The 14,023-nt window shown below is 40.5% G+C and overlaps 1 protein-coding gene across 4 annotated transcripts in view; it reads left to right on the top strand.

The window, feature by feature from the left end:
• nova2 (NOVA alternative splicing regulator 2) overlaps positions 1-14,023 on the top strand; it is a 44,595-nt gene that overhangs the window by 12,674 nt on the left and 17,898 nt on the right. For all 4 annotated transcript variants that reach the window (XM_077611740.1, XM_077611741.1, XM_077611739.1 and 1 more), the window contains one exon: positions 4,291-4,434. In XM_077611740.1, the coding sequence (XP_077467866.1) occupies positions 4,291-4,434 (144 nt within the window). The remainder of the gene's footprint in view (positions 1-4,290; positions 4,435-14,023) is intronic.

The following is a 14,023-nucleotide window of genomic DNA, read 5'->3' as shown; positions in this document are numbered from 1 at the left end:
TTTCGGACTGTCATTCGAAAAAGCAAGATATGAGGGAGGGTGATTTTTATTTTTATTTTGGCAGAAACGAGGAATGCATTATGTTAAAGTGAGAATTTTAAAAGGGAGAATAACTGGCTAATATATCAGTTTTTTAGATGACTTTAGCCTGAAAAAACACAACGGGCTGAAAAAAAATGCATTTATATGTCGCACTTGAGTATGAAACAGTGCCACTTATAGTCCGGAAAATACGGTAAGTGTCAGAGTAGGGGGCTTGTAAAATCTCTCAAAAATAATGTGTTAAGCAACCCTAATACTGAGTAAAATCACAAAATCAACAGAGAATTCTAATAACAAAATAAAAACAAAGTAATGAAATACCTGAGGTGGGATAAAATAGTCCTATAATTTCATGTAAAATTTCCCTAGAAGCCCCTTTTTGCCAAAATAAAATGACAACATTCCTCATGTAAAATCCTAAGTGTGCAAAATGTCTTTCACATGCTAAATTATTCAATTTCAATTTTTAAGTAATGCTCTGAAGATAAACAAATAAGCATAAGAAAATCCCAAAATATAAAAAAAAAAAAAAATTCTCATCATTCCTATTTAGCTGCTTTGTTAGCTAGCGCGCGCCGTTTATAATTAGCCATCCTCCATGTAGAGCGGGTCAGCGCCGAGGCTTTGTGCGGCGCGCAAGTGGGTCACCACGGCCAGGAGACGAGGGACAAGTGCATGATGGGAAGCGCCGTGGGGAGAGTTGCAAAAAAAAAAAAAAAGAAGTGCTTCTTACATCAGAGCTTCAATAACGCGTAAGCTTAGCGTCGAGTTTAGCGGGACCTTTCGCCGTCGCTCCGCTCGTCCTGGTCGATGAAAAGACCCTCGTCACGCCGTACCATGACGACGGTTTCTTTTTTTTTTAAATACGCGGTCGTCACGAAGGCTTTTGTTAGCGGAGGGTGGACGGGAAGTGGCTGGCTCCCAGCGCCGCTGCCGCTGCCGCTGGCCTTCCTCTTGGGATGGCGGGCGGGCGGGCGGGCGGGCCAAGGGAAACACCTGTGGCCAGCCGGACTAAGCGGGGCTTTATTTTTAGAAGATGATACGGGACAATAAAAAGTCAACCGCCGCATGAAAATGACTCCAGAGGCAGGCTTGGTCGCACCACCTTTTCTTTCCAACTTGCTTTTGGAGACTATGTTTTTCTGGCCTTACGTGCAAATGTTTAGTTTAACATAATATATATATATATATATATATATGTGTGTGTATATATATGTGTGTATATATGTGTGTATATGTATATATGTGTGTATATATATGTGTATATATATATGTATGTATATATATATATGTATATATATATATATATATATATATATATATATATATATATATATATATATATATATATATATATATATGTATATATATATGTATATGTGTATGTGTATGTATGGTAACTTTAAAATTTAACTGCAGCGATCATTTGCATATTCCTATTTGTAATATTCCTGTGCCTGCTTGGGTTTTCTCCGGGTACTCCACTTTTCTCCCACTTCCCCAAATTCACAGTCAGTAGGTTGAACACTAGATCACTTGTGTCAAAGTGGCGGCCCGGGGGCCAAATCTGGCCCACCGCATCATTTTGTGTGGCCCAGGAAAGTAAATGATGAGTGCCGACTTTCTGTTTTAGGATCAAATTAAAATGAAGAGTATAGATGTATATTAAATTTCCTGATTTTCCCCCTTTTAAATCAATAATTGTGATTTTTTAATCCATTTTTTCTGTGTTTTTAGTTCCAAAATCTTTTTGTAAAATCTGAAAATATATAAAAAAGCTAAAATAATCATTGTTTTATAAAAAACTGAATATTCAGGGTTTTTAATCCATTTATTTAAAAAAATGACCCAGACTTTTTAACCCGAAAAATCAAGCTCGATTTCCGTTGACTTGATGGAACCCTGATTGTCAACCCAAATAATGTCATGTTAAAATGATGGAATTTTTCAGATTGCATTCCACTTGCCAGGAAGTTTGGTCCTGAAATAATAATCCTATTTTAATCTGCCCCCCCCCTCCCCCGAGGTTATGTGGCCCGGATTATCAAACATGAGGACGGCACATGGACTCAAATCTGACGTGATGCGCTCATTCGCTAAAAAAGCATGTCTTTATTTTGCTTTCTCTTTAAAGGTTAGATGTTAAAATGACATCATAGCTGAGAGTGTTTTCCACTCGGAGCGTTTGTTTCACACCTCGTGTGGGAAAGTGTTACGTACTGCTACTTACTACGGGTGGCGCCATAAAAAAGTAAACAGCATTTCTTTGGTATAAACACCAATTGAAGCAAAATAAAGAAAGTACTTGGAAAATAAAAGATTGCCCTCCCAAAAATGCAGCACGGTTTACACATATTTTTTTCTCTTCGTTCCATTTCATGTGGGCCGGACCATTTTAGATATAATATTTCTTTTTTTTTTTAAATCACATTTAAAGAAATGTATCAAAAGCCCTAAATATTCCCGTTTTTTTATTGATCTAAAACAATGTTTATTTGAGATTTTTTTAGTACGGGAAAACGTCTTTTAATCTTTTGTTTTCCATTTCAATAGGAAACATTTTTTAATTATGTTCAATATTAAAGTGGAAAACAATTTTTTTTCATGTTTATTTTTAGATTTGACAACATGCTATTTGAACTAAAACATGCAAAAAATGGATTAAAAAATTGCAATTATTGATTTAAAAAGGGGAAAATCTTATCTATCATCTTTTGAATTTGATCCTAAAACAGAAAGTATTTTTATTATGTTCAATATTAAAGTGGAAAACAAAAAATATTTTTAAATATTTATTTTTAGATTTTACAAAATGCTTTTTGTACTAAAAACACAAAAAAATGGATTAAAAAATTGCAATTATTGATTTAAAAGGGGAAAATCAGGAAATATTTGTCTATAATCTTTTGAATTTGATCCTAAAACAGAAAGTCGGCACTCGTGATTTACTTTCTAGGGCCGCACAAATTGATGTGGCGGGCCAGATTTGGCCCCAGGGCCACCACTTTGAGGGCCGTGATGTATTCTTTGGCCGGTGCGACTTATAGTCCAAAAAATACTGTACTTGATTCCCTTTCATTTTGGCCGCGTTCCAATTGAAACGGGTTTGGACCCCTGGCTTTCGGCCGCCGCGCCAACGCTCTGACGAGGACCAGATTCCCCGGCCGGGCCCGACAGCGAAATTAGATCAGCGGCGCGCCACGTTCAAAGGCTTGGCGGCAAAAGAGGCGGCAGGGAATCCTCACATTATGGAAATAACGACCCGTGGTGGTTATCGGTCGTTGTTTGTTTGTCGCTCGGGTCCCGACGGGAAATCCCAGTCAATTTCCTTGCAAAGTAATTGAAGGGCCATGAGGTTTGAGTGACAAACAACATCTACCCTGCAAATTTAGAACAAATATAAATCGAGACAGATTTTTTTTCCATCTTTTTTTCAGATTATGCCACTAATTTGAAGTCAATACTTTTTGATAATTGCACTTGTGTACCGTATTTTTCGGATTCTAAATCGTATTTCTTTCATGCGATTTTAAATTGTCTTTCAAGATGACATGTATGTTTTTGGTTTTCCATTTTATAAAATAAATTTCCCCCAAAAATGCCACTTATACTCTCCAGTGCGACTTATATATGTGTTTTTTTCCTTCTTAATTATGCATTTTTTGGCTGGTGCGACTTATACTAGGGTGCTACTTATAGTCCAGAAAATACGGTAGCAAAACACATATATTGTGGGAATAATGGGGGTGATCCTACTTGGCGTTTTTTCCGTTTATAGTGGCCATGGCTGGTCTACATTAATGGCGATATTTGAGGGATTACTGTACTACTTTTTATCCTTAATGCTTATTAACAAAAGTCTGTCAAGCTTGTTTTTAGATGAATAATGAGTCTATTTTTCTTATTTTAAGAAATGTTAGTTCAGTAGTGTCAGTTAGATTATATATATATCACTTGTTTCTAGTAGCTTTAAACTGAAAACAAGGGAATTAAACTAGTCTTAAGTCAATATGTTTTGGCAGCGTATCCACATAGATGTCCAATTCATTTAAACTGGGAGGCAGCGATGTCAATCAAATAAATTGAATCAAAATAGACTGACCGTCAATGAAATTTAAAGATGAAAAAGGATCTGGCATGAGGAAAAAAAAGGTATAATCGAACCCCAGGCTGTTTTTTTTGGGGGGGGCGCTTTAAGGGAAAGTTTGCCTCCTCCTCACTTCCTGTTTCCTGTTTTTCCCGGCGCAGAGGAAGGAGAGTACTTCCTGAAGGTTTTGATCCCCAGCTACGCGGCCGGCTCCATCATCGGCAAGGGCGGACAGACCATAGTCCAGCTGCAGAAGGAGACCGGAGCCACCATCAAACTGTCCAAATCCAAAGACTTCTATCCCGGTAGGAACATTTTTTTCATGATCTGCGCTGATGCTCGGGTTCAAATGGTGATGATGATGATGATGATGATGATGACAGACAAAAAGAATCCATTTAGTGCTGAAATGATGAATTTCGGGTGGCTTGATAGGTTGTTGTATTTGATCAAAATGGTGCAATGATGAGTTTCAGGATAGAAAATGGATGAAAAATAAGATTTTTTTTCCATAACTGATAATCCCTCGATTATCCCGGTTAATGTAGACCGGATAAGGCCGCGATAAACAAAAAAAACTCCAACTAAGGTCACTCCTATTAAAAAATATAATAATGCAAGTTTCAGCATGGATTTTCCCATTTTCTGAACAATTTTACAAAAAAAATTTGATTAAGATCCCCTAAAAATTACCCAGGAAAAAACAACGTAATGTAGTGAAACCACGATATTCGAGGGATTACTGTACATTGGCTTCTGTTATTGTATTCAGCATTTAGCATTAAGCTAGCAGGCATATAGTGTTCATTTTGGTGTAGTGTAGACTTGAAGACGCAATGGGATCAATTATAACTTTTGGATTTATAGGTGGATTAAGGGTTGGATTTTTAGGGATTGATCAACAGATGCATGCAGTGTATTAAAAATGGTTTGTTGGTTCCCATGTTTGATTTATAGCTTTATTTTAGTGGAATTTTAATAGATTGGTGGCTGAATGGGTGAAAGAGGTTGCTTTGTTGGAAATTGGAACTGGAATATTATTAGATTTCTGTTGGATTAAAGGCGGCGTTGAAAATTGATATTAGTGCTTTGGCGGGATTAAGAATGATTTAAATGTTCGCAAAATCAATGTACCAAGAAAAGTATCTTTAAAAACAACAATAACAGAAATATATTCTTATCCTGCATAAAACATTCGTAAAAAAATAAATGTACATCCTAACTCCTGCCGCGTGCTACATTTTGCTGCCCTGTTGTCACGGCAACGGCCCGTGTGTATCCGTCTCTGTTTGCCCGGCCAATCACAGCGGCGGAATGTGTGCCCATTTTTTTTTCTCCCTGCTACCACACATTTCTATTTGTTTACCGCTCACACGGGTGGCCATTTTGTTTGTTTGATGGGCCGAACAAGGCGCCGCTGTCGTCGCCGCCACGTACACACAAATTGCGGCAGGTGGGCCTTTTGATTTGTCACCCAGGAAGAACCTTGTCTCATTTGCATACAGATGCCCCCTGAAGGGGACACACAGCTCCTTCAGTGGAGACCTGACAAGGGGGACAAGCGTCTCTTTCTTTCTTTCTCTCTTTTCTTTCACCCGTCGTCCGTCTTTCACCCGCGTCGGCTCGTTCGCCATCGACGGCGACGGACGTCGACGGGAGCCCACGAGTTAACCGGCGTTTGATGTGGACGAAAAAAGTCTTTTTACCGCAGTGTTTTTGGCCAGGGCGTCTCATTCCTGTCCTCGCTCGCTCCGAGGAAGACATTAGTCACTTTCCTTCCTTAAAGCCCCGCCCCCCACTTCGCCCCCCCCCCCCTAAATTGGACCATACCACTTTTTCTCCTTTGTGAGAGACAGTGAGGCTCGAGCATAACCTTGGTTGTCAATGAGGAGATGTACTTGTGCTGTTGCCATGGCAACAGTGGAACATCTACGTTTGGTACACCTTCTATTGCTGCATCCTTTCATTTGACTTTCTGCTGCCATTGCATAAAAAGTGGCTTGAGGGGGTGTCCAAATTTTTTTTTTTTATCCCAGGGTCCCTTTCAGAGAAATTAAAGGATGATAGATAGAAAAACAATAGAAAAAATTGTTTTTTTTTTTTAAAGGTTTTTATGTTAAAGTATTCACTCATTGGCTTTCACTGACCGGTTAAAGTCATGTTTTTGCACCCGAATCATTGTTATTAGTCTATAAGTTAGTCATTCACCTTTTCATACATGAATTATGATTTTAAAATTTTTTATTTAGATTATTATTCTTTTAAAACCCTTCCAGGGCTTTCATTGGCTGCTGTTGGAGGCTCTAGATCACACGTGTCAAAGTGGCGGCCCGAGGGCCAAATCTGGCCCGCCGCATCATTTTGTGTGGCCCGGGAAAGTAAATCATGAGTGCCGACTTTCTGTTTTAGGATCAAATTAAAATGAAGAGTATAGATGTATATTACATTTCCTGATGTTCCCCCTTTTAAATCGATAATTGCTATTTTTTAATCCATTTTTTCTGTGTTTTTAGTTAAAAAATCATTGTGTAAAATCTAAAAATATATTTAAAAAAAGCTAAAATAAACATTGTTTTAGATCTATAAAAAACGGAATATTCAGGGCTTTTAATCCATTTATTAAAAAATAATCTAAATATATCTAAAATGGTCCGGCCCACGTGATATCAAGTTGACGTTAAAGCGGCCCGCGAACCAACCCGAGTCTGACATCCTTGCTCTAGATGGCCGATTTTGATTAGGAGAGTGACACGAAGGGACGTTTCTCTCAAAATAGATTTAGACGTCTATTGTCGTCACTGGTGGTGAAACATAAATAACTCAATGCCAGCCAGATTGGATCACTGTCAAAAGGCAGTGAATTGAAATTTGACTGTGCTATGAAAACAAACAAAACAAAACGATCAAAGCATAACAGAGCAGGCAACTAGTCATATAACCTTGTGCGCCCCAAATAGATTGCACCCTAGCCGGTCGCCCACATTGCCCTTTGCAAAAACTGGCCCTGGGTGGGACTTAGTCTTAATACATTTCCTTCCCTCATCCTTCAGACATTCTTTCCCCTTAACTCCTTCCTTCCGTATCCATCCTTCGCCGTTTCCTCTTCTCATCCACCGAACCCCAAAAGTGCAGCATCGACACTTGGGGACGTGTCGGCCAATTAGAAGTTGGCACAATGCGAGCACGGGACGCGGCGCCATTCATCCTCACATGCACACACACTCGCACCGTGGCAGAATGACAGCTTTATTACAGCGTGAGTTGACGCTATTCCAAATATAACCGCGTCGGCGTCTCAAAGGACAAACCCGCCATCGCAAAGGAACCGAGCAGCCGACAGTAGCGACGACTCCCGTAACGAGGGGAAATTTCATTTCACCTCCCCATCGTTTGTCTTTCCAACTTTGCCGCCTCATGACATCGTTACTAACGAAGCCGGCCGGGGCCTCTCCGCATTAAATATTCATCCCTTACACCTGTTTTCTTATAATGACAATCGACCCGCTCGCCGGCACCCCGCCGCATCGAGCTTACGCGCACTCACGAGGAGGAAAAGTCACGAACTCCCACTAAAAGCAGCAAATGAATTAATATCGACCAGCGCACACAAAATGACGCCCACGTACTTCATTTAAAAGGCTGACTTTGCGTCGTTACGTCACCAAAACACTCCGATGATCATATGTCACTTTGTGAAAAATAGCTCTTCAGTTAGTGGTCTACTTAATGAAGTTGTTTTTCGTTCTACGATAAAGCACGACTGGTTTCTCAACCGCAACTCAACGCCCTGCCGTCGACGGCCATTGACGTCTGTTCCCTAGGAACTCAAACGTACGGAAGCGGCTCGCTAGGAGGTCCGATCTCACGTTCTTTTGTCCCTTACAGATGTTTTTATTTTTTATTTTTAGCTCCATACTACACAGACTCGGGTTGGTTCGCGGGCTGCATTAACGTCAACTCGATTTTATGTGGGCCAGACCATTTTAGATATAATATTTAGATTTTTTATATATAAATGGATTAAAAGAACTGGATTAAAATCCCTGAATATTCATTTTTTATAGATCTAAAACAATGTTTATTTGAGCTTTTTTAAAATATATTTTTAGATTTTACAAAATGATTTTTGAACTAAAAACACAGAAAAAAATGATTAAAAAATTACAATTATTGATTTAAAAAGGGGAAAATCAGGAAATTTAATATACAGCTATACTCTTCATTTTAATTTGATCCTAAAACAGAAAGTCGGGACTCCTGATTTACTTTCTCGGGCCGCACAAAATGATGCGGCGGGCCAGATTTGGCCCCGGGCCGCCACTTTGACACACATACACATACTCGTGGTCCAGTCAAAATGGATTGGACGTCTAGTGGCTCATTGGCTGCCAGTAAGTCACTTTTTTTTTTTGACAAAAATAAACTGTGTATGACTGTGTCCAGTGTATGAGTGGTTGGCACGTTGGCCTCACATCTTTGGGGTCCTGGGTTAAAATCCAGGTCGGTCTACTTGTGTGGAGTTTGCATGTTCTCCCCAGGCCTGCGTGGGTTTTTGCCGGTTTCTCCGGTTTCCTCCCACATTCCAAAGACATGCATGGTCGGCTGATTGGACACTCTAAAATGCCCCTAGCTATGAGTGATTGGTTGTTTGTCTCATTGTGGCCTGTGATTGGCTGGCCAACAATTCAGGGTGTCCCCCGCCTCTGGCCCGGAGTCAGCTGGGATAGGCTCCAGCACCCCCCGCGACCGTAAAGCGGTTCAGAAAATGAGATGAGATGTTTGTGGATCGCCAACCAAACAGTTTGAAATTCTTGATTTTGTCTTTATTAAAGTTTTCCATAAATGCCGTAAATTGTCACATTTGTCAGGTGGAGGATTAAAAAAGAATGCCAAAACTCAAGAAAATAATCTTTTTAAAAATGACTTCAGTCAAAAAGGATTTCATATTTCTTGAGGTTAATGAAATGTTTATTCTCTTGGTTTTCGTTAAGGATTCTAATCTTGCAATCTATAATCTCCCAATCTACGCCACTTTATGACCACAACGCTTTTAGCAATTTTGAAGAAATGCGATGCCAAAATGAACATCATCAGACAGTTTTCCAATCTGTAAAAAAAAAATCTTTACTTAATCTACATACAGAGCAGGAACAGCTAGCCACAGCGCTACCTAGCATCTACACCTGAGAAACAGCTAACAATAGAACCGACTTGTTAGCAAGTATTGTAAATATCAAATAAATCATGCCATAGACATTTCACCATCACTGCGTCAAATGAAGTCATCAGGCTTTTGATCATTTATTATTATTATTTCTGAATATGTTGCAGAATACCAAAAATAAAAGCAAAATTTCAATCAAAAAATGGTCTCCAATCCTCCGGCAGGAAGTTAACGCGGCGTTATTTTGAACCACGATGTACCTTTCATCCCCTCGTGTTAGCGGCAGGTTATCTCGCGCCGCAGTCGCAGCACGCCACCATTTTAGAACGTTGCCTCTAATCCCGCGCCATGATTGCAGCGCACGAGCACATCTGTCAAACGCACACACGCACATGCACACTCCGACGCAGTGACGCACACACACACATGCACGCACGCCGCCGTAAGCCTCTTATATCGCCCCTAAGCTGCCGCGATGCGCAAACATCACAGAGCGAGGCAAACATGGCCGCCGTTCGATGTATTCAGGAGACATTTTTCCCTTCACCTCCGTCATTTTCACGCCACGTGGCGTCCAGATGTCGGACGGGACAGGTGCGCCCCGCGCCGCCCTCCTGGCTGGCGGGGCACATCGGTCGGCGCCCCGCCGCTCCGCCGACAGGCGCGACTAATCGATCCGTGCGCGGCATCTGCCTCCTCGCCGGGGTCGGGACCGAAGGCGGCCGCTTCTTTCTCCTCGTTTTCGTGGCGGGCGCGGCTGGCCAGGGCGGAAGAGTGACGGATGGGCCTCGGTGCTCGTTATTATTGGCCTTTTAATGAGGAAGTGTTGAGGGTCCCAGAGAGGCCCGAGCGTAAATAGAACGGCGGGGCGGCAGCCTGCCAATCGATCCTACTGCGTAAGTGCAAGTGTGTGCGTGTGTGTGCATTTTACATGGTGTGTGTGTGTGTGTGTGTGTGGTGGGATAATGTATTCTTTCAATGAAATAGGACTGTTGTAAAAGCTCAAACACTTTGTCTGCCTCTCGCCACCCTCTGACACACCAACATTTGCTCAAAACAAAACAAAGGCTGATCCAAAGAGTGGTGAAATGCTGCCGCCATCGCTACGCTACATGATTGCTCTTATGAAATAGCAGTGAAATATTCACACAGCTGCAACCGAGTGATTTTACAGTCACTCAGAGCACAAAAATGTTGTCACACACCACTCCAACAGTCACTGACACTACAAAAATGCTCTCACACACACACACACACACAGACACACACACACACACACACACACACACACACACTGAAACAAAACATATTGGCTACGTATTACCTCTTCTAACAGTGGAAAAACTTTCAGAGAAAATACGGAAACGCTAATGAAATACATCACTAAAAATCTCAAATTCTCCCATGAAAATATTGGAACTGGTCTACTCCAGATCTACACACAGATTGCCAAACACATTTTCTGTCATTAACACACTTTAGTGAAATTCTTCTTCTTAAAACTGAAGCACTTCTACTGAAAAAAATCTGACTTTTCCTCAACTCTAAAACACTTACACTTCAAAAACACCAAACACAAATCTGAGTCCCTCTCAACTTTCATGCAGAACTTTAACGAACATGTTCACATACCAAAACACTCCCATATAAACCACTAAAAGTGCTATCTTTCACATCTGAACCACTCTGCGCTCTGATTGGTAGTTTTAGAGTGATTACCTCTACTAACAGTGGAAAAACTGTCAGAGAAAATACGGAAACGCTAATGAAATACATCACTAACATTCTCAAATTCTCCCGTGAAAATATTGGAACTGGTCTACTACAGATCTACACACAGATTGCCAAACACATTTTCACTTATTAACACACTTAAGTGCAATACTTCTGCTGAAACAATCTCACTTTTACTCCTGGAAATAGTTTTCCTCAACTCTAAAACACTACAAAAACACCAAACACAAATCTGAGTCCCCCCATCTTTCACGCAGAACTTTAACGAACATGTTCACATACCATAACACTCCCATATAAACCACCAAAAGTGCTATCTTTCACATTTGAAGCCCTCCTAAACACTACAATAACACTCAAAATCACTAAACCATTTTTTCAACCACTCTGTGCTCTGATTGGTTGTTTTTAGAGTGACAGAAAGCTTTTTAATGAAGACATCTTGCCACTATGAAATTGTGATAAAAAGGCATCATGTCTCCATTAATGCTGTAAAATAATTATGGCATCGTTTGATGCTCTTGATAGTTTAGCGCTTCGCTTATTCGTGAAAACAGACACAGATCCCACACACACACACACACACACACACACACACAGCTCGTCAAAATGTTGGCGTGCGCACCACAGACATGAAAAGTGTAGCACATGTTGGAAATAAAAGTCAAAACGTAAGCGTGATCACACACACACACACACTTAAACACAAACTTACACACACGTTGAAGCTGACATTATGATTCATGAGTGTGCGGTAAGAAAAGTCATGGGATGCTATTAAAGACTTCCAGCTTGAGTACAGCGTGCACCAAAAAGTAGAAGGTGAAGAAAGATCTTCCACGTCTTGTATTGTTTATTATAAAGTCACTAGATGTCCAAGCCCAGGTGGGAATGATCATCTTTAGAAGTCCAAACCCTTTTAGTTGACATCATTTCAATTGCGATTTCCGTCTGACAACTTTATTGGTGGCCCCATTTCCGGAATATACTATAAACTGGGGTGGGGGGGTCCAAACTTTTCTCCCCGGGGTCTGCTTTTCCGAAAAATCAAAGGACCAACTTGAAGTCCTTCAAGGTTCATTTGTTTTGATAAAAGTTTAGTTATAATAATAATCAGCATTTTAAAATCAGAATTTATTTTGCCAATATGTCCAATAGGGGCATTATATTTTTCAGAAAAAAAATCTCATCTCATTTTCTGAACCGCTTTATCCTCGTTAGGCTTGCGGGGGGTGCTGGAGCCTATCCCGGCAGAGTCCGGGTGGACAGCCGATCGCAGGGCGCAATGAGACAAACGACCAATCACTCAGCTAGGGGCAATTTAGAGTGTCCAATCAGCTTACTGTGCATGTTTTTTGGTATGTGGGAGGAAACCGAACAGAAAAAAAAATGTAAATAATTATAAGAAAGTAATCAAAACTGCAAATTAAAGAATAGTTTATCAGAGTATATAAGTATAGTAATATCGATTTAAAAATACGAACATTTTTAAAAAAGTGCTTTGCCCTGAAAATTTTGCATTCATAAGATACATGATTTTTTCAGGAAAAAAAAAGTAAATATTATAAGTAATCAAAAAATGAAAATTAAAGTATGGTAATACCTAAAAAAATGGATTTAAAAATGCAAACCATTTGAAAAAATCTGGTCTTCTTTTATGTTTTCTTTTCTTTCTTGATTTTTTTTGTCTTATCGCTAGCCTGACATTGCTCTAGCTAACGCTAACTCTTGGTGATATTTTTGCTAACGAATTAGCCAAAAGAAATATCGCATTTTGGCAATCTTTGATATAATCTTAACAGACTTCTTTCCAGCCGCGCTCTCACTAACCGAGTTTGATACGCCAAATCTATCTATCCATATCAAGTAATCAAATACATATTGCATTTTTTTCTTCTTCTTGTGTGTGCGTATTTGGCCACATCAAGCCTTAGCACATTGTTGTCAACGGTGCAAACCCATAAAATGTTTGAAACAGGACAAGATTTTTTTTCCCTCATTCCAGCTGTGCACGTGACGATGACGGGTAGTAGAAAGGCCAAGTGAAAGGAGGGCCGGCATATAAAAAAAAAGGAGAAAGGAGAAAGGAGAAAGGAGAGGAAAGTTGAATGTGCAGAGGTTTCTCAGAGCTTCAATGACCACCAACTGCCAGGGACAATAGAGGGGGCGCGGCACCCCGTATGACAATGGCGCCTTTGACCCCGGTCATAAGGAGGATAGGGGGGATTGGGGGGGGGTGGTCCCCATCTGCCGTGGTGCAAAGGAGAAAGTGTCTTACTAGAATAGGACGCAAACTAGTAAATTAGAACCCCCCCTTTTAGCTTGAAAAGATGATGTGTACGTTTTTCAAATTCAGTCCCGACGGTGGCTTTTATTTGGCAACAAGAAATTTGTGTACACCTCGAAAAAAGCCAAGTCGCCAGGCCCTAAAAGGTACATGTCAGCCATTTTGGTTCGAAGAGCCTATTTCTGCTAATGATTCGCAGATTAACTTCTAAAATTCAGCCCCTGAAGCCACTTTAGCGTAGCCGCGTGAAATTTGGTGCACTGAAAAAAAGTCTTAGGAAACCGGGCCTTAAAATTCGTGCATCCTCACCCTCTTGCCACTGGAACAACGAAATTTCCCGAATACGGGATGAATAAAGTTATCCAATCCAATCCAAAACACACAGGATGTCAGCCATTTTGGTTCGAAGAGGGATTTTGCAAGCTAACTCTGTTCTGAAGCTACTTTAGCCACGTTAAATTTGGTGGACTGGTCCACCGTGAGCAGATGCACAAAAACAGTCTTAGGAAACTGGGCCCTAAAACACACAGGATGTCAGCCATTTTGGTTCAAAGAGGAAATTTGCAGACTAACTCGCTTCTGAAGCTACTTTAGCCACGTTCAATTTGGTGGACAACAAAACTAGCTCCAAAGGGCACAGAATGTCAGCCATTTTGATTTGTTCAAAGTCATTTCCCAGGGTTCTTTGCAAACTACATGATGATCCTCA

The sequence above is a fragment of the Stigmatopora argus genome, chromosome 10 (assembly GCF_051989625.1).
Source record: "Stigmatopora argus isolate UIUO_Sarg chromosome 10, RoL_Sarg_1.0, whole genome shotgun sequence".
Taxonomy (NCBI): Eukaryota; Metazoa; Chordata; class Actinopteri; order Syngnathiformes; family Syngnathidae; genus Stigmatopora; species Stigmatopora argus.
This window is presented reverse-complemented; position numbering and strand designations above follow the sequence as displayed.